At 40.4% G+C, this 20,888-nt stretch overlaps 1 protein-coding gene and 1 long non-coding RNA gene across 3 annotated transcripts in view; one reads left to right on the top strand and one right to left on the bottom strand.

Moving 5' to 3' along the window:
* Positions 1 to 3,748: 3,748 nt before the first annotated feature.
* Positions 3,749 to 20,888, bottom strand: part of wdr70 (WD repeat domain 70) — a 44,648-nt gene continuing 27,508 nt past the window's right edge. For both annotated transcript variants that reach the window (XM_015035591.1, XM_015035592.1), the window contains 8 exons: positions 18,661 to 18,760; positions 18,186 to 18,270; positions 17,946 to 18,084; positions 9,467 to 9,567; positions 8,966 to 9,045; positions 7,626 to 7,742; positions 4,998 to 5,160; positions 3,749 to 4,469 (listed from right to left, as the gene is read on the bottom strand). In XM_015035591.1, coding sequence (XP_014891077.1) covers positions 4,382 to 4,469; positions 4,998 to 5,160; positions 7,626 to 7,742; positions 8,966 to 9,045; positions 9,467 to 9,567; positions 17,946 to 18,084; positions 18,186 to 18,270; positions 18,661 to 18,760 — 873 coding nt within the window. In that variant the 3' untranslated portion in view covers positions 3,749 to 4,381. The remainder of the gene's footprint in view (positions 4,470 to 4,997; positions 5,161 to 7,625; positions 7,743 to 8,965; positions 9,046 to 9,466; positions 9,568 to 17,945; positions 18,085 to 18,185; positions 18,271 to 18,660; positions 18,761 to 20,888) is intronic.
* On the top strand, positions 9,574 to 20,468 carry LOC106949385 (uncharacterized). The gene is made up of 3 exons (XR_001425366.1): positions 9,574 to 11,312; positions 15,355 to 15,358; positions 20,458 to 20,468. It is a non-coding gene; the product is annotated as an uncharacterized LOC106949385 (long non-coding RNA).

Genomic DNA, 20,888 nt, shown 5'->3' with positions numbered 1-20,888 from the left:
CAGCGAGGTCACCCAACTAATGAAACGCAGGAGCTGTTTTTGTGAAAACACAATTGTGTCAGAGGCCCATAATTGTGGCGATTTCAAAGTTTTCCGATTTAATTTGGCAGGCTGCTCGAATAAGCTTACATGTTTAAAATTCATCGTCTTGCTCCTTTCCCTTCCGTTGCTTCCAGATCACCAAACCAGTAGTGAGATGGGAGGAATTTGAAGGTAATAATTACTCACAAACATTTTGTGTTACAGTTGTATTAAAAATGGATTAAAGCTTTATTTATTATGTTTTTCCTGAATATCTGACTAAGCTCCTTTGACAGCCTTTAAAGACTCAAGTGTTCTTGGGTAGTTCTCTGCATACCTGTTTGTGGTGTTCATTCAATCTCCTCTTATCCTCCCACTAAGTCAGACTGGGTGGGCAGCGTTGATGGAGGGCCAATTTAATGTCCTTCCCGAATTACATTTGGAGCGCAGGTGATCCACTAAGAGGCTTTCATAGATCGCCGCTCCTTTTCCTTTTGTTTTCTTCTTTCCTCTGGTTAACCGGGTAAAACCACATTGAGACCCAGATCTCATCTGCAACACACAACAACCTCGTCACACAAATGCAACCACATGTACAAGCTTAAAACAAATTACGAAACAGCTTCAAAAGCAATGACACACGACATGATGCCGCCACCGCCATGCGTTGATGGTAGCAGGCATGTGATAAGCACATATGACTCTTGCCGTTTGGGCCAAAAGGTTCTGTTCTGGTTTCCAGACTGAAATCAGATCAGTCTGAGATTTCATGACAATTCATGCACCGCTGGTCCTGTCCTGCAATAGGACACTGAGATGTTTTTTTCTTTTTTTTCAGCATAACAAGTTTATCAAAGGTATTCTCTTCAATGCTGTGTGGCCCATCAAGGCCTGCAAGTCGTACCCTATTTAAATTTTGAGTCGGTTTACATGGTGTGGAGAAAACAGGAGATAATTGAAGGTTTTGCAGTTAACTAAAAAAACCCTGCCCAAAAAAAAACAAAAGAAAAGCACAGCTTTAAACATGTCAAGGCTGAAAAAGAAAACACAACATTCCCACATAAAACGGGATGAGTGATAGCGTTCTCTAGCAGCTGCAAATGTCCTCGACTGGATTCTGATCAGATTTATTTTTTAAACTTTCCAGAAAACTTCAAAAAAAAAATATATATATATATAGTGTTTTGACTGCAACCACAAGGCTTATACACATTTCTAAACAGCCAACAAAAGGTCTACTCAGATTCACTCAGGTCTACTTTTTGTAGTTCTTCAGGAAGCCTGCAGATAACACTAGCATAACATTTCTGCCAACCCCCCCCCCCGAAACATTCTTTGTAATTTGAGTGAATTGAGCCTTTAATAGATGTGTTTAAATCTCTACCTTCAGGCAAGTGTTTCCACTCCACACTTAGCTTCTCAATTTCACAGGCACCGCTGTTGTATCACATGATTTCAGTGCAGCCAGCCATCTCCCTTCACTTACTCCTGCTGCTTTCTAAACGTGACAGAAGCCTGGAACCGTGATCCGACTCTGCAGGCTTCTTTTCAGAAAATGACGCACTTGAATGCTTTAGTACTTTCATATTTATTCTGGTCAAATCTTTGTCTCTGATTAATTTTACGATGTTTGCAGGGACAAAGACATTTGAACGGTTCTCGTTATTTCCACTGGCAAGAAGGTATGGGTTTTTGGTTTCTGGGCTCGTAAGTCGCCAATTAGAAACATCAGTAACATGAAGGATCGACATGCAAGACTTTAGCAGCTTCGAAAAAGGATAAAAATATACGAAACATGCATACAATCCTCTTTGAAAGAAAATCGTAACTCCTATCCTGTTGCTCACGTTTCTCAATCGAGTCTCGTTTCAACATAGAGTGTCATTTTGTGCAGAAGTATCAAGACCCTGTGAGCTTTCCTGGATGTTTTCACTTTCCAACAAGAAACTTTAATGGGTTTCACCTCAATCTGAAATGTGGAATATACATTTGCATTAAAGACCCCCTGAGTCAGAATATTTCGAAACTACCTCTCTTCACAATTACAGCTGCAGACTTTTTGGGTTTGACTCTTCCAGCTTTGTACATCTAGAGACTGAAAGTTTTGCCTATATTCTTCTAGTCAGAACAACTGAATCTCGGTCAGAGAGCATCTAAGAACATCGATTTTAGATTTAGTCGTGGACTTTGACTAAGCCATTCTAATCCAGTAACGTTCTTTGATCTACATAAGCCATTTCTTTGCAGCCCCGGCTGTACGTTTGGTGTTGCTGCGCCGCTGGAAGGTGAGCCCGTCATACGCTCAAACGGATTTCCTCCCAGGACTCCCCTCTTTATCAAATCTAAAAAGCTTTCCTTTCTCAGCAGAAGGAAAGTTTTCCTGCAGCATGATGCTGCCACCATCAGGTTTCACAGTGGGGATGTTCAGAGAGACGGGCCACGCGGTGCTTTTGCACGAAGACCAACGGGTTCAATTCTATTCTTACTTATTCGAGAGGAAATTCTTTCCTGCTCGCGCCGTCCCTGTATGGTTTGTGGCAAGTTTTAAACTTTACTACTGTTCTCTTTTAATTTCTTTATTACCTCGCTGCTTCTCTTTTTTTAAAATCAGTTTTACTACACAGTCGTGTCTAGCGAGGGTTAGAGTTGTACAACTATTTGGTCCATCAGTTGCAGATAACGGACTGAACACTGCTGCACAAAATGTTCGGAGCATGAGAAGTTCCTGCTTTAAACCCCTCCACCATTTTCTCCCCGATCCGTCTGCTGTGTTCCTTGGTCTTCACGATGCGATTTGTTCTCTGAAATAATAACCGAGTCCTTTGCAAAACAGCCGCAGTTACACAGAATACAAACGGATGCCACACTTTCCGACTAATAATTTGTGAGAAAAAAAAAAAATTAAACCATGGAAATGTACAACCGCGCACCGTTAAGAGCTCGATTATTATGTAAAAACAGAAGGAAACTGGTGATTTTAACACGACAAAATGTGACAAAGCTCTGCGAGGCCCAGCGTGCTGCAAATAAAAACTCTGACCGATGCGTGGTAAGCAGAGGCTGCATTCCAAGGAGATGTATAATATGCCGAACCCAAAAGTGGCTTTCATTATTTCTGTTTTTTGTGGGTTTCTCCGTCACTAAGTATCACAGGCATGTTTCATTTAACATCATCCAAAAGAAACATTTCCACGTTCAAAAGTCGGATATGAGAAAAAGCTGAAGGTACGACGGAGGGAAAACATCCTTTGAGGTGACAACAAATTCTGTGTTGGACCTCAATGAGATGCTCACAATTCTTGGCTGAACTTAGTTTGTTGTAAAATTAAAACGTTTAACCTCAAAAAGTGTTTACTTTGTGAATTAAAATCGCCTGGAAAAAATATCAGAGCCAAGGTTGGGATCAAGAGCATAACTTCCGAGAGGTAACACCCACAGCCCTCCACCCACTGCGCAACCACATCTTAACAATAGCTGAACTTTTAAATAAAAAATTAAGCACCCCTCATTTGCCAGTTTTATACCGCCCCTCCTTTGTCCAGAATCATTTAATAGAAGCAATGCATAGCGTGTAAAAGCCCTTCAATGCAGTAAGTAAAAACAGCAGGACTGGCTGCGCTACGTATCTTCAGGTTTGAGCTTGTGCCTCACAGGAAAGGCATTCCTTTGATCAGCAGGTAAGACGACAGATCAGACTCAGCTTCAGTTTGGATGAAATACAACTCTCTGACAAGAGGATATAAATTCCTTTATTTAAATTTTGAGTCGGTTTACATGGTGTGGAGAAAACGGGAGATAATTGAAGGTTTTGCAGTTAACTAAAAAAAAACCCTGCCCAAAAAAACAAAAGAAAAGCACAGCTTTAAAAATGTCAAGGCTGAAAAAGAAAACACAATATTCCCACATAAAACTGGCTGAAATTTTACTACGTCTCCGCAATTTGCTCTGTGCAAACTCTTCTTCGTGGTGATCGGCACCGCGCCACAAGAATCTGGAGCTGATTTACGAGGCATTAGTAAACTCTGGAGGCGTGGGGCGTGAGGACAAAAGAAATTACAAAAATACCGTCCACACAATCAAAACAGACATAAAAAGTGAAGTGGTTCATGTGTAGCAGTGAGAGGAACATAAAACTGTACCATGGCGTGATCGGATTTATGCACTTCCTTTTTTTTGTTCACCGAAGGCAGAAGGGAAGGAAAGGGAGGGGATTGAGATTCATTGGAGGGCAGAGGCATTATGCTGCAGGAATTTAATTGATGCTCTTGAGTGCTTTGGGCAATTCTTTGCGTTTCTGGCCTGACCAACGTCTTTATCAGCTAATCTCATATAAAAAAAAAAAAAAAAAAAAAAAAGTCACTCAGATTTTGCGTTTCTTCCACTCCGGCTCTTTGTCAGCCTCCTCATCCTCCTCTGACTCTTCTGCGAACACGGGCTCCGGCTGGGTCCTGCAGGGATTCACAAAGACGAGCGATGATTTAACTGTCACTTTTATTTCATTTCTATTCATACGGCTTCGGAGCAAACACAATGAAGTGCAGAACAAAGAAGCCATCCAGCTGTGAAACAATGAATTAAGTCAGATGCTGGAGTGTCAGAGTGTCAGACCAATGACACACCAAATACGGCTTAATGAGCTTCAGGCTAAGAAGTTATAATGAGAAGAATGCTGCACAGAAACACATTTCTCCAGGCTTTTCTCCAAACGTTCCCAGATGGATGGATGGATGGATAAACAGATGGAGCGACAGCAAGAGAGATGGATGGACAAATTAATGGATGGATGGATGAAGAGACAGTACCAGAAGAATGGGTGAATGGACAAAAAAAATGGATAGCTGTATGACAAGTAGATGGACAGATGGATGTATGGATGCACTGAATATATATGTGTATACATTAATGGACAGAAGATTGGACGAATGTTACACTAATGATTGACTGAGAGGTAAAACGCTGAAGAATCGTAAATTTACTGTTCGTAAGCCGGGGCGATCCAGTACGGGTTCTCCGACGCCTCCTTGGCGTGGCGCAGGATGGCCTCTCGCGGGTTACTGTCGTCCGTTTTATCCAAAGCGATGTTCTTCACGATGAACGAAGACAGCGTGCCCCCGTGCGCTGCCACTCTGCCTCCTCGACCTGTGAGGGACATGGATTAGTGGATTAGAGACTTCCTTCGTGTTGCACGTTCTTAGAAAGCAGTGGGGGGGAGAAAGAAAATCAACAAATCCCGACTGTGGGTTAAGCTCGGGCGTGATCAGCGAGGAGACGTTGACCTTACTTTGAGGTCTGGTTGCGGATCATGTTATCGGCTATAATCTGCGACATTGAACAGACACCGATATCATCTTGCATCATAGATCTGCATACGGCAGATGTGTTGGTCACAGTGTTGGAACATCAGATGTAAAAGTCATTTTGAACAACAGTTTATATACTTCTCACATATCAAATGGTTGTAAAATTTAATCTGTTTGATGAATTTGACTTCACCTCCTTCTTTCCAGACCAGGCAGAGTTTAAATCTGGACCAACATACAGCATGCAGGGAGTTCCTGCTGCTGCGGCCCAAGCTGTGTTGTTTGGGGATCGAGAGGCACATCCATCCTTTGCTTGTGAGCTTGGAGCCAACCACCAAACATTACCTTGCACTTATGCGAAGTCAGTTCACGCACAAGATAAACATTATAAGGAAAGTCTATAATCTGAGAGCCACAAGTCACCCATCAAGAAGTCACTCTCCTTTTCATAGAACTCACCTATTTTTGAATTTTGGCTCCTTCTCTAAACCGTAGTGACTCATGTGTTGTACTTATACAGAAACGTGTGCAGTGATATTCCCTGTACCAACTTCGGATACTAAAAATGTGTAAACCATGCAGCCGGGTATGGTTTTTCTTAAAAAAAAATAAAACAAAACCCTCCCGCGGTCTTAAGAGATGGATGGGGTCATCTAGACCCGTGAGTTCTTTAGTCTGTGCGCGGTCCGGACAGGTCGCGCTGACCCAGCGTGTGCTTTTACGAGTATTTTTTTTTCCCGGAAACCAACGGTTTGACGGGACAACGCCCCCACCACCCCTTCCCCATGACGTCTGTCGCGCTCCTCCTGAGCGTCGCGCTAAGACCGCGGGAAGGTTAATACACAGCCGTAACGGAACGAAGACAAAACAGGATGCAGTAACAGAAAACAAAGAAAAAAAACTTGTTTAATCATAAAAACCTGGAATGATAAATAAAGAACAACTAATCCTTCTTGTGGCATCGGTTTCATAAAACATGGTTAACAAGACTGTTTTTCCTTTTTTACAAGACTGCTTAAGCTTAGTGTGGTTTGTGGGAAACAAATACACTTGGATTTTCACTAGGTTATTGCAACATCTGCTGAATTCCCCTTTTTATTTATTTATTTATTTTTTGTTATTTTTCAATGTGTTAAAATAAAGCTGAAATAAGCCATTATCAACCCTTATGCCCCCAAAAAGGATGAATCTTCTTTGGGCTTTTTGCGGTTGAGTCCAGTTTGTTCAGAGCCAAACTGGAGTCACCTTCGCCAAGTTTAGTTTATAGTTTGTTCGATCTGAAACACACAGATACACTCGTAATAATAAAGGCCGTTAGTCAATCAACACTCCAAGTACGATCACAGAAATTCAAAACAACGTTCGTTACAAATAAGTCATTTCCACTCGTCGCAGCGTTAGTGTAACAAGTATTTACTGAATACACAAGATCAACAATTAAACCCAGACAAGAAAAGTAAAAAAAAAAAGAAACAAAAACCCGAAAAACAAGAGACAAAAACAAAAAACAAAAAGAAAAAAAAAACAGTAAGATTAAAAAGTACGTAAATCGCATCATGAAACTTTCAATCAGATTTTAAATATCCAAGTTCCTTTATTGCTATTTATCACTTTGTTTTAAGTTTTAAGAAACACAAACTTTTTAATGTAATATTTATATATATATTTTTTTGTTTTAAGTTAAATTTCTAAAAATACTTTCTAAATTAATCTGGACGTTTTCTGGTCATGACCAGTAGGTAGGCGACTCCAACTTAGAACCCGCTGGATTAGTTATGCATAAATTAGCTCATCTTATTTTATTGTTGGACTATTTTTGTTTGTGCCTGATATGTAAGCATTTACAGCTCACGAGTTCCCAAAGCTGCGGTCAAAACAGAGAAACTGCACAGCATAACTCGGCAGCAGTGAGCCTGGAGACGAGAGAAATGTCGTCTGTGGTTTGTTGGGAGTTTTTAAAAATTAGCATTTTTACATTTCAATACAACAATTATGGTTTTCCTGCATTATTTTCGCTGCAAGAGTTAGCCATATCTGGCAAATGGCCAGGATGCTTGAGAGGCCAGTTGCCAGGCCACATGGGCTGGACTGTGTTACACCAACTGGAGCCTCACACATCTGCCTAAGACAAACAGATCATCTGTCCAGTTACAAACTTGATATTTCATACGCTTGAGAGCAGCTGCAAAATGAAGCTGCACTTCACTGTTTTCAGCTGACATGTTTTTTTTTTTTTATTTTAATATATATATATATATATATATATATATATATGTATATATACATATATATATAATATGTTACCTGGTCCAGATACAGGCGGCTCGGGTTTGTGGGATTTCTTCGGGTCCAGTCTGTCCTTCTCCAGCTGTTTCCTTGTGCTCCGCTGTCGGGCCTCTCGGAACATGGGCAGAGCGTGAGCTGGAGAGAGTAAACAAACAAATGTGAGTCCGGGCGGCTAACAGTCACATGGCCCCAGCGGACAAAACCACAAGAACCAATCGTAACTCTTAAATCTTCAGCCGCCTCCTGGTGTAATTTACGGCAACATTTTCAGGAGGCAAGCCACTCCGTTTGACCTTAGGCGTTTCTGAACGGCGCCAAAACAAAGGCTTCCCATCCAGGAGCGCGTGGGTGACCCGTGTGCGCGATTAGGTGTGAGTGAGTGCACTCCGAGTAGGTTCGGCGACGCTATCTGAGCGCGTGTTTCAGGAAGGGTGTATGCTCTGCTCTCATCCTCGGGGGTTACAAGGAGACACTTTAGTGAAGAGCTAGGATAAAGTGATTTTCCATTCAGGAGCTTCTGTCGCCGCTCACTGTTAATTCTTCGCCATGCTACATTAAGCAAAAAGGTTACTGTTAACAGATTCCCTCGCTTTTCTCAATGGGCCGTCACTTGCTTCCTGTCCCGTCTAATTTTCCAGTGCCAAGGCATCAAGTGCGTCACTCGCCACTCGGAGCAGCGAAATGCTCGGCTGCTTTACACCGCCGTTGGCACGACGATGAGCTCACATGACGCGTCTGAAAAGGCTGAAGCAGACCAAAAGGTAAATGTTGTCCGGGGTCGGAGGAGGTGGGAGGCACGCACAAAAGAGATGACAGCCTCATGTGCCGGTGTTACGACTGCGAGAGGGGAGTGCGTGCGGCGAAACCGGCAGACGATCACGCCGGCAAGGGCGAGAGAGGAGGTCATTCCTCTCATGATTCCTGCGTGACAGGAAAGTACACGGCGGTCGCGTGGCTATCGATTCAATAATCCACGCCCAAATCCATCAGCTAATGGAGAGGGGTGAACGTCCAGAACAAGCTGCCGCTCCATCCGAAAAGCCCCGCGGGCGTCAGATGGAGTTCGTCTGAATATCCGAGTGCGGGAGGCAGCGCTAGAGCCGGCCTGACGAGAAACAGGCTGTGCTTGTCAAATCTTCGAAAAAGGTTTCTGGGATTATTTATATTTACAGTAGCCAAATCGTAGGCAGACCACAGTGCTCAGTCGCAACAAGGGCTTTAAAAGATGAACTTTAATCTGACCACCGTGCAAGACGGATTGAGAGAGAGAAGCATGGGACGTTGTTGCTGAGAGGCATGTGTGAAAACAAAGCCCAGTGTTTCCTAATTTCGTCCCGTAAAAACACGGAAGAACTTACGCGTGATGATGTAATCCTGCGTTAGCGTCTCGGCGTGTTTCTCTTTCCGCTTGCTCTTTACCACACACAGCTTGGCACCTCTGGAGGAAAACAAAAAAAAGATTGTGAGCACAATGGCTGAGCGGCGATTTGCAGCATATTGAACAGTAGATGCATTTTTCTAAACCGAATCTTATTGTACCATTTAAACATGGAGATCGATTAAAACACTAAAAAGATTGAAATACTGGGGTTAAATGTCGTGTTCTTACACTGTCGGAGAAATCCAGAGTACAGTTAAAAGTCTTTTTTTTTTTCTTTTTAAATATCGGACACAATCAATCAAGCTTCTTTTTTAATTACTCAATCAACTCTTTTCATTGGTTTCTGCAGATTAATACTTAGGAATCCCTGCATACCGTTTTATTTTTATTAGCATTATTTTAATAGTAACAACTAAAACAACAAATAAGCAAACTTTTGAAGTATGTTTGTTGCTAATGGAGGTTCGCCTGAACATACCTGTGACTTTTAACTGGATCGTAGTACACCTTAGCCAGTCCGTTCCCAGTACCCACCATGATCTGGTTCAGTTTGGGATGCCACAGGCAGCGAACAACACTCTGCATCAAACACACACACAAAATTATTTACATCAGTTCAATTTTTATTCTATGTTTTTTTTTTTTAAAGTATTTAAGAAGGATGTAAAATGGAAGACCGCGTCATTCTTTTGGTTTCTGAAAGGCTCGTGTTCCCCCTACTTAGACAACAGAAGGTAACAATCGTATTTTATTCCCCGCAGTAGTGAAAGTGTGCAGCCCAGGTACAGTGAGGAGAAGTCCCAGTGTGCTCTGCTGCTCTAGTTGACTATATTTGGTTGGTGGGATGAGGGCTGGATCTCGCCGTCTGCGTGCGACAGATGGCCTGGTGCCAATAGGCGAATGTGACCACATTCATCCAGAGACGGGCGCGTGCAACTCTCTCTGTGTGTTTGTTTGAGAGAGCGGCATAGAGAGGGAGCGACATAAGAACAGCTGCTTGACAGCGATGGAGATCTTCAGCTCATTCTGATGTGAGCTGCAGCGCATCTGAAAAAAAAAAAAAACTCCAGAAGCGCCTCATTTTTCCCCACTCACTTAAAATGTCCCTGTGATCTGACTGGGGGGGCATCTAAAGGAGTTTTGTGGGCCGGGGGGCTGGGTAAGACCAAGCGTACAGTGAAAGCTGCTTAACGTCCAGCTGTTCAGCTTCCCATCAGGACGCCAGAGGAGCGATCGTAGATGCAAAATAAAGCATGCCCGCACAATCAAAGCAGCACAGACATTTGACCAGGAAAAACTACATTTCTGGTTCACTTCTTTCCCCTAATTTAGCATTTGGGGAACTCGTACCGTGCATTACAGGTGATTGTTTCTTATTTGGTGGAACCGGTAATCGACATACGCTGATTAAATCTTTTTATTTCACAGGAATACTGTGATTTAAAGAGAAGTTGTTGTAATGTTATGGTTGATCACTTTACATCAACGCCATCATGTCAGGAGGTCACAGTGTCGTTTAACTCTGCAGCCAGATGAAGGTTAATCTGCTGGACCAGATCAGCAAGAACGACCCAGAAAAGGCTTTTAAATGAAATGAGCCTCATGGTTTCAATAAAATACCAGTAGCTTAAAATGACCTCAAGACGAACGCACACCCAGTAGTCTTTTCACATTTTGTCATGCGAAAATAAATTTGATTCTATTTCACTGGGATTTAGGAGATCAAACTCAAAGTAGTGCATCTTTATGAAGCGGCATGAAAATACAAGACACATGGTTCAACGTTAAATCTAAAAGTGTGGTATGGATTTGTTTTAATCCATACCACTCGTCCACTTTTATGGAAGAGTGGAAAAGGGGATGCCAAATAAAAACAATACAAGAAACAAAAGGAAGTCCCATTTAAAGTTAGATTTAAAAAAAAAAAAAAAAAAAGGTAGTAGACAAGAATGACGTGCAGAAGGATGTACTCTGCTTAGACGAAATCTAAATTCAGCAATACTGGAAGCCTATTACAGGTAGGAAAAGATTTGAAACAGCGACCAAAGTTTCCAGCAGTCAGACATTTTCCAGAAGGTCTGCAGCTACACAGGTGGACTTTGCTAATTCTGTGATTTCTGAAGAAGACTGGTTGAACAAGATTCAATTAAAGGGTGTGAGTACTTTTCAAATAAAAAGGAAAACTAAAACAAAAAGTAAAACAAAAAAAAAAAAATTAAATATTGAATTTTTCTTCCATCAAAGTTTGATGCTGTAAAACGATAACATATGGAAAAAGTTCAATGGGAATACAATATGATCCTCAATAAAAGTTTGTTGAAATGGTGTTATGGCATGTAAGTCAGCATTATGAGCTGAAATCCAGACATTCTGGGCGTGCTCCGGTGACGAGGTGTAATGGGTTATAAATTGGCCTGTAAAAAAAGCTGCGCCAACAGTGACAGTCGACTCATTGGAGCAACAGTGAGGAACAAAGTCCGAGGTCTGGTCGCAGGTGCATTCAAAGCATCCAGGTTAGCAGCGCAGGCAGATCAGCCTGTAGTAATCGTAAATCCCAGATATCCAGCCAGGTACCATAAACTCAAGTCCATCTGAGTTCACTGAACGGTCTCCACAGACCCAAACAAATCACTCTGTCAACGAGTTTCATAGAAGCAGAACTGCAACAGACCCAGCTGAGTGGAGCCCGCACCACATCTGTAAGCACAAAAACTAGCACAGACACACAGACACACAGACACACGCACACACGCACGCGCACGCGTAGCCAAGCCCTGCTCGGCCCGGCTTAATTGTTGGACTTCTTTCCAGAAATTCAGAGAAGCATGTTTATACTCCAGGAGTCCCTGTTTACACTTTGTGTTTGCAGAGTTGCATCATGGAAGAAGACACGTTTAATCAGTGTGCTCTCCAGCAGCAAGATTCAGACTTCTAAATTAAAATGCCAGAGGACTGAACAAAGATGGGTGATCTGCCACCCACTTTCACAACATATATATGCCAATTATGAAATAAAACCAGGCAGCAGTAATGAGACCCGGCAGCATGCTACAATCCTTGTTCAGCACTGGTCGGGAGGCCAATTTAAACCTGCAGGAGAAAGGAAAACCAAATGTTTACCATTTAAGCCCCACGCTGTGAGAGCTACTGTCCAAGAAGGCAGAAACAATGCTACTTGAACAACTGGCAACGTCTTTCTGTCTGCCTCACCCTTTTTATGCTCTTGGCGGAAATATAAGCTCACTCAGATGAAAGCCTCCCTTTATTTCTATAGAAACAATGGCGTACAGAGCATGTAGGGAAGAAGTAAAAGCTACAGTTAAGCAGGGCGGATCTACAACACTGTTGCTCATTTAAATCGACTTAATATTTCGCTGACTTTAAGGTTTGTGTGAGGATGAGCAGATTTTTGAAATCTCAATTTAAACGCTGCCTCTAGTGAGCAGGAATTTACCCTTACTCTCAAATTTCCAAAACATAAATATGAAACACATCAGTACTTTGTCTTTAACTGTACAAAACAGGTTGAGAGATGAAACAAGGTCTTAATAGTTCAGGTGTAAATAAAACCAATGGAATACAACAACGGCGTCCTGAAAAAAAATATTTGCATCAACTTAAGTGAAGTTTTAAATACTTTTGTCGTTAGTAAATAACAAATCAGCTGAATGTGAGTTTCATAAAGATAAAAGCAATAATTCAATGTTTTTTTTTTTTTAAATGAGGTTCTAGTAAAGTTAATATCTTAGCTGTTTTAGATAACTCACTCAGAAACTTTTAGTATAAATACTTAGTTGTTTTTTTTTATTATTATTATTCTTTTTAAATCGTTTACTGTTATATCGCACAACTAACCACAAATGCTTCCGGTGTTCTGTGGCACACTGGCTCTTCAGTCCCACAACGGCTCTTTATTTCCCATCTGAATAATAATCAGTGTAACCAATGGAAACCTAAAAGTGGTTTAAAAAGGTTCTTAAAATAATGCTCACATAAACCAGAGGACATTTTTAGGGAAGGGAGTTGTTTTACGATGCTTCGGGCTCCACAACCAATAAAACAAGATTGGTCCTAGATGAAGACAAGAATTTGTTAATTAGTAAATATTGGACTGCTTGTAACCTTTTAATAGAATCTCACATTAAACATGCTGACTTATCATTGTAAAATGACCATAATTTAAATTTAAGGGCTTCGTGAATTTTGATGAATAACCCAAAGCTATTGCAAGTCACTTGGCTTACAGGTTGCATACAATAGCTTAAGCAGTTGTTATATTTGTATGTTGTATCGCTTAAGCAAGTGAAAAATGTAACTGTCAATAATTTGATTTGTTTTTAGCTGTAGCGATTTAGACCAACGTGGCAAAACCTTCAAAGTGCTCCATTGAGATCCTTGTTGTCAAGCCAAACCTTGTTAAAGATACGCTTTGGCATGATGAAGAAGCTGGCAGTGGATCATTTAACAAAAAATGGTTTTGTTTTAGCTGGTTAAACATAAACATACGGTAAATTGCTTTTAGGAGCCAAATATTTTGGCGGGTTTGCTGGATGTATGGAGCTTAATTCCTATTGATTGCTACAGAGCGGTTTGCTGCACTGGTGTCTTGTTTTGCTAGTGAACAAATAAATATAATTTTGCGGGGCAGAAGTCAATAGAAAGTGAAGTTAATGATGAAACATCCTAATTTAAAATGGTGACTAAATGCCTTTTAAGACTGTGTGCAGTGAAAGTTGATTAATTAAGTAATAGGAAAACTAAAACTATGCATTAGATGTTTTTTTTTTATTTATTTAGTAAAACTAAACTCGTCTACACAGCGACAAATTCTTTACTTTATGATAAAACAGTCATTTAAGACTTTCTAAGGACTTTTTAAGACCCGGCCTGCAGAAATCCTGCACATCATCCGCTGTCTGCTCAGTGAGAGTCTGCAGGAGTTCATCACAACACGCACGTTAAGCAGAAGGAAAGACGTTTTTCATCAACTTTCAAGAGAAACCAAGCTGCAGCTTAGAGACCATTTCACACAGCCGGGCAGCAGAACAAGTGAAAGGGGCAATGGAAAAAAATCACTTCCAAATGTTTACCCTCCCCTCAGTAGAGTGAAAGGGAAGACAAACGTCCACAGAGTGATGCAAGGGAGCAGAGTTGTGGCGAGCTAAATACACTCTTTGACCCAAAGTGTGTCCTTTGTCTGGTGCTTCCCAGACTGAATCTGGGTGCAAACAGACTCTGTGAAGAACGTAAATCAACAACAGGGAATGCTTGGTCTCTGGATTTTCATGCGTATGGGATATGTGGTTTGTAAAGGAAAGAACTTTTTGTTTTTATTTTCTTTTACAAAGTCAAAATTATGACCAAGCAACAAAAAAAAAAGTTGCATCTTGAGCTCTGAACTTTGCGAAGGAGACAATTACAGAGCCCGAGATCATCAACACAGGAACTGAAAATACGCGCTTCATTTTGAGAAACAGTCACACAAACAATCCCGGAACGAGTCATCGCAAGACAGATTACTGCCTCGGCAAAGGCACTTCCTCTCCACCGTCTGTGTTGAAGTTTAAAGCTGCTATTTTTAGTATTTCTTTTTGGCCATCAGAAGAAATAACACGATATTTTCAGATAGCTGCACTGACAGAATCGTGCTACTATCACTGTTAAGTTTAAGCAGACTTGGAAGCTTACATTTAAACCTTGATCATTTTCACTTGTTTTGACATCCGAGCGCTAAAGTGCTGCATCAGAAGTTTGGCTTCGCATGGGTGTGCTTAGCATGGACAACATGCAAAGGTTTGTAGCATCCCAAATGACACCTTCAACTTGTTTATTTAATCCGTCTGAGTGTGTATTTCTTGCTCTGGCCCCGGAGGAGACAGTTACTGCTGAAGACATTAACGCAGTCAAACCGTGGTGTTATGGCTACAGAGAGATCAGACGCAGGATGCGACGGGACACATGTTTCTATAGTAGGCAGCAGCAGCAGCAGCAGCTCTGGACTGCAGTTTGACGTTCGACACCTATGGCTGGCTGACTCCATGAAACGCAATTCTCAAGCACGCCATTTGCTACCGTGTGTGGAACATGATGATTGTTACCGCAGATAATTGCATTTCTAACACACTCAGCACGTTTAAGAGCTTCACATCTTTCCTGCCAACAGTTTTGAGCAAAACGGTGGAATGAGATCCTTTCTCTCTTTATTTTATTCCCACAAAGTTCGCCTCTGGCTATTTTAAGATGTTCCTCCTTAGCCCAACGTTTTCCCCAAATGCTGCAAGACTTGCTTTTTATGTGAAAATGGAGGAAAATTTAATTTGTTACCAAAACACAACCAGATTGAGACACATAATTTTATAAAGGGAGATGCGTAGTTCCTACCACACAATGTTAAGACTGAAAGGGGGAAAAACTGTTTTTCCATTTTGAGCGGAATGACTCCTTTAAAATATGTTTTAGGCTTAAAGGACAATATTATCCAAAGCCAAAGAAAATCAAATATTTTGCCAAAAAATCCTGAACTTTCTACATTAATTTTGCACATTGACAAGAAAAACTTGGACATTCTCCAATAATGAAAAGTCAAAAAAGGATAATTTTTCATGATCAAAAGCAAAAATTCCCAATGATAGAAGTAGGATATCCCCTAAAATTTGGAAGACGACCTTTAAAATTATCAGGAAAATCTCAGAAGTTTTGGAAAATTATAAAATCAGACGTGCTTGGCAAGAAATGCCCAAAGTCCTCCATGGATGAAGTGGTACATTTCGGAGATGTTTTCAGAAATCTGGTGAAATCTCCTCAATACATAAAAACCTTAAACTCAATGAAATACTAATATTAACTCCACTTCTATTCATAGAAGTGGTCTTGGGTAAAATGTGAGTAAGCCAACTCCCTTAAATGTGAAGCAGGCCCACACATGGAGTGTCTGAGGAAACTTCTCTGCTGGGAAAACAGAGAAGTGAATCAGGATAACGGGATAAGCTTTTTTTTTTGACACAAGTGAATCTCCAGATGTGGCAAATAAGAAGATGGAGGATTCCTCAGAGGAACCCCAGTCTTCTGCTGTCTGTCCTTCTACTTCCTGCACAGTTTCAGTTACGTTTTGGCAAAATAAATATAAAAAAAAAAATCTAAGTTTACTTTTGACTGAGTAATATTTTTGAAGAACTGCAGCTGTTGCAGTGCAATTTTAGGTTATTCCACCCATCTCTAGTTACATCAGTAAGTGAAGAACAAATATGTTTTAAGCAAAAATTGCACCGCTTGTAGACAAATATCTAAAGCTTTTGTTAATAAGAGACTTCGTGTTCATACACAAGCTTGATTGTTCTAATATTATTCTTTATCTGCTGAGCCTACCGTGTAATTTGGAGGTCATGTTCACGTACAGTAAACGGTTTATATATATATATCACTGAAAATACTTTGCACTGTTCCAACATTCAAATGATCTACCAAAGATTTATGTCGGGAAATGTGACATTTTTTATGTATTTTACTTACTAGTTCTTTTGTTTGCTTTGTTTTATTTTTACAGATTACAACTGAGTCAGTTGAGTTAAACATATTTGTAACTATAACATTATATTTTTGTCTAATTACATTTTGCACAAATTAAATCAGATCATTCAATACTTGAGTAGTGTTTTTTTTTTTATTTACACATAGTTTAGTAATTCTTTGAATGTAAACTCTTGTACTTGTGTAAAAATACACTGGCGTAAAGCTACTCTTTTTAGCTCCCATGCCCACCTCTGTGCAGAAGTAGCTCTTCTGCTGCAAGGTAGTTGTCCAAATGTTATAAAATGGACTTTTGAAGGTAATAAAGTTTTTTGCAGTATATCAATATGACACAGTAATTATATGAGACATGCAACTTTTACACAACAACATGTTTCAAAGGTGCATTCCCCTTAGAAAAGAGCTTGGAGGTGGAACAATATCACAGTTTGTCCTCCAAAATCATGTACAAATAAGGCGGCTCTACAGAAAGTGTAAAAACTAAATAAGAACTTAAATTACCATCTAAATATTTATATTTGAAGTAGTATAAATACTCTCTGTCCCATTTTTCTGCAAACATTTCATACATATCCAGAGTTTTTAGTCCTCTGTTCACTTTAAAACACAAACATTCACTATGAATTTATGTGGGATATGTGTACAGTGGACATGGTTTACATAAGGTTTCAGCAGCGACCAGAAACTGGAAAGAAAGAACACAGAAGGAAGGGAGACAAAGAAAGAAACGGAGAAAAGACACAAAGAAGAGGTAGGAACAAATGGCAAGAAGAAGACACAAAGAAAATTAAGGAAAGATAATGAAAAGCAAAAAAAGCCCACAGAAAAAGGTAGGAAAGAAGCGGGGAAGCAAAGAGAAGCAGGGAATAGGAGAAAAAAAAGAAGGAAACTTAGGATCTACAAAAGGCATAAAGGAAGGAAAAAAGGTAATAAGAAAAGAAAGACAAATGAGAGGAAGAGAAGAGGAAATAGTGGTAGGGTACAAGGAGACAAAGACACAAATACATTCGTAGTAAGGGCACAAGGAAGAAAGAAAAGAAAAAAAGAGCGTGAGAAAGAAAAGTGAGGAAGAAAAAAAAGACAAAAGGAATAAAGTAATGAAGGAAAAAGGGAAGAACATAATAGAAGGGCAGAATCAAAGAAAGTATATGAAGAAGGACGACCAACAGAAAGGGCAACAAAAATAAAGATATACTTCCTTACTCATATTTTCATTATCTGTACTTATCTACACCTGGAAAATACTGAAAATTAAACTCCACACTGTGAAGGAAACCTGTTGGTATCTAAATGAAGTCAGCCACATTTGCAGCTAATAAAAGTATAGTCAAAGTTAATAATTAAAACAAGTGTTTCACTCATTCTCATTTGTAAAAGTCTTTACACAATTGCTGTGCTGAAAGCCTCCAGTGTGCTGCGGCAGAACTTACAGCGTTGGTGACCTCTATCTCATAGACCTTCTGAAAAGAAGCTCTGTCGAAGAAAACCAGCTTCCCATTTCCCTCCTCCTTCTTCACGGAGGTCCCTGTCACAACAAGCCTGTCATCGGGACTAAAACAGCAGTCAGTCCTGGAAGGGAAAGTCACACATACAAATATTTAGAATCTGCACACGATGCACTCATACCAAGAACTGAAAACAAGCAGTCTATAAAAGCGGAGATGACTCACATGGAGAAGTAGTTGGTCAGCCTGTTAGCTTCGTTTACGGGCTTCCTGAAGTTGCGTATGTCCCAGATCTTCAGCGTGTCGTCGCCTGAAGATGAAGGCAAACTTTACTTTGAGTTCTATATGTTATTATGGAAGTGGCACTTGTTTTCCTGAGTAAATAGTTATCGCTCATTTACATTACATAATCATGTTGAAGGAAGGACTCTTCCTTCCTCAGTTATTTTTGTTTATGTTTGTGTTAGCAACCTCTTAAAGAGATTACATACCAACAAAGCAAAGTCTTTTAGTGTTTATCCACCTCTTGTAAGATTTCCGTGTTTTGTTAGTGATGGGTCTTTGTTTATTTGCCTACTAAAGGAGGGAAAAGCACTTAATTTGCCTAAAATCCTTTGTTTTTATTAACTAAAGGTTGCATATTATGATGCCAATGGCTGTAGCTGGCCGGGGGCTCTGACAGCCGCGGCGTTTTCCATACCTCCACGGGAAGCGACAGTGACGCCATCGTATGAAAAGCAGAGGCAGGAGGTGTCTGATCCAGGAGTGTGGGCTTGCCGGCAGTGAAACTTTGTGTGAACCTAACGAAAAGTGGGGAAAAAAAAAAAAAAAAAAAGTAGTCACACATTGATTATTGCTCATTCAGGTGTGCTTTAAAAATAAAAAAATAAATAAAAAAATAGGTCAGTAATAATGTTTCAGACCCAGCTCCTCTGTAGCTGTGTGTAAAATGTGTTTTACGATCTCTTATTATAGGAAACAGCCTGGCCACTGATTTAATAGTGGATGTTTAAGTTTGTCACTACAGTAACAAAACGACCCGTTCGTTCTCAGCGTCTTCAAAGCAACATATGGTTCTCATCGCAGTCACGAACGCTAAACTAGCCCACCACAAGAAACCCAAGCAGGTTAACATCACAGGTTACATTTACCTTGGCAAACTGCAAGGCTGCAGCCTAACAGATGGTATTAGAAGGTTTTTTTTTTTTTTTTTTTTTACACGAAATTAAATTATGATGTTTTACAGAGAACAATTTACTGAGCAATAACTCACAGAAGACACATTTTGACGGTAACCGCAGGCCTGACCGCCATAATTCTTTTTGGGGTTTTGTTGTAAGAAGCATTTCTTAAACAAGTTTCTGTGTAACCAATGTTTTGTCATAAGTGTCGACCAACCTCCTAACTATAAGCAACCAAAGCTTACCATTTGTCAAATAAAGAGCATCTGGGTCTTTCGTAGCTGTAATTTACCTGAGATTAAGGGGGAAAAAAATGTTTTTATGTTTTCAGCCAACAACAGCCATTAGTTGTGTTTGTTTTTTTTTTTCCATTCATTGTTAAAAACAGACATTCACACATTTGTTATGTGCATCTGTGTTTTAAAAATAAACTGTGGTGACAAATTAGGACTCAAAGTGTAAATAAAAGGGGGGGAAAAGCACCAAAAACAACTGTAAACAAGCCGTTTCGTACCCATTTATTTAAATTGTTCAATTCTCCTGGTAGTTAACCATTTCTACAAATTATAGACAGTCATAAAAATAATTAAACCTTCTGTATAACGCAGACGTAACGTTGACTAATAAACTATGACATTTCGTCAAATCAAAGTAACTAAGCAATCTCTTGCAGGTAAATATGACTTATTAGGCTATAATAACCAAGCCATTTAAGATACAACCACTAAATTACAGAAAATTGTTCTAAACATGCCTCTGGCAAGTACAAATTGACATTCTGGTGCACAGTCGTACTCTCTCACAAGTAGATGATGCATTTTCCACTCATTTATTCGTACTTCCGTTTATCTGAGGAAGTAGGTGGTTCAGGAGGGAATTGCAGACATCTCTCTCTCTCTGGTGAAGCTGGAAGCTCATTCTAGTTGGCCAGGCAGGAAGAGAGACAGATTCTCTGCAGCGTAATTTTGGTCTGCTGGGGTTTTGTTTTAGTTGCCATTTCCAAGAAAACTTTTCCCTTTCTCCAACCCCCCCCCCCCCCCCTCTCCCCCCCCAACACTCACTGCCCACTGTCCTGGCTTCACCTGGCCCGAACTCGGGCCAAATTCCAGAGAATCGATCATTAGTAGACGACGGTGAAGCAACAAGCCCGGGAAGTGGGCCTTTCTAACGCTCAAACAAACATAACCTTGGTTTATACAGCCACATTGTCATTAATTCTAAGAGGAACGCAAATAAATCGGTGAAAAGCGAATTGCAGCACTGCAGGGTCTTTGACCAAAAAAGCAGCGGATAAGGAATTTGAAGTGAGCACACAGTGTGGAGGACAGATAAGGCAGCGAAATACAGAGGAAAAACTTGCAGGAGAGAGCGGAGGGCATGAGCTGAATGAGTGATGTGCCCTGATGATAACACAGAGAAAGGGGGCCATACTTCACCTCCGAAGCAAGTGAAGGGAAGTTATTAACTTGCTTGGGACAGATAACAGCGTTACCTTGGAGTGAAGATAACTTGGATTACACTTTCTTATGCTTGGTCTCCCCTGGGAATAATTTTCTGCTCCCCCATTATCAAGATTACTTCTGACTCGATGCTTTTCTTCTCCTTTATTGTCTTTAAATGTCTCCCCATCAAGTGTCTCTTTCTCTCTCTTTTTTTTTTTTTTTTTTTTTTTTTTTTTTGGGAAAAAATTAAATTTTTCCCAAAAAAAAAAGAAAAAAAGGCCGAAAACCCCATTTTTTATCCCCCC

The sequence above is a fragment of the Poecilia latipinna genome, unplaced genomic scaffold, assembly GCF_001443285.1.
Source record: "Poecilia latipinna isolate Pla-1442-1.1 unplaced genomic scaffold, P_latipinna-1.0 Scaffold339, whole genome shotgun sequence".
In the NCBI taxonomy this organism is placed as follows: Eukaryota; Metazoa; Chordata; class Actinopteri; order Cyprinodontiformes; family Poeciliidae; genus Poecilia; species Poecilia latipinna.
This window is presented reverse-complemented; position numbering and strand designations above follow the sequence as displayed.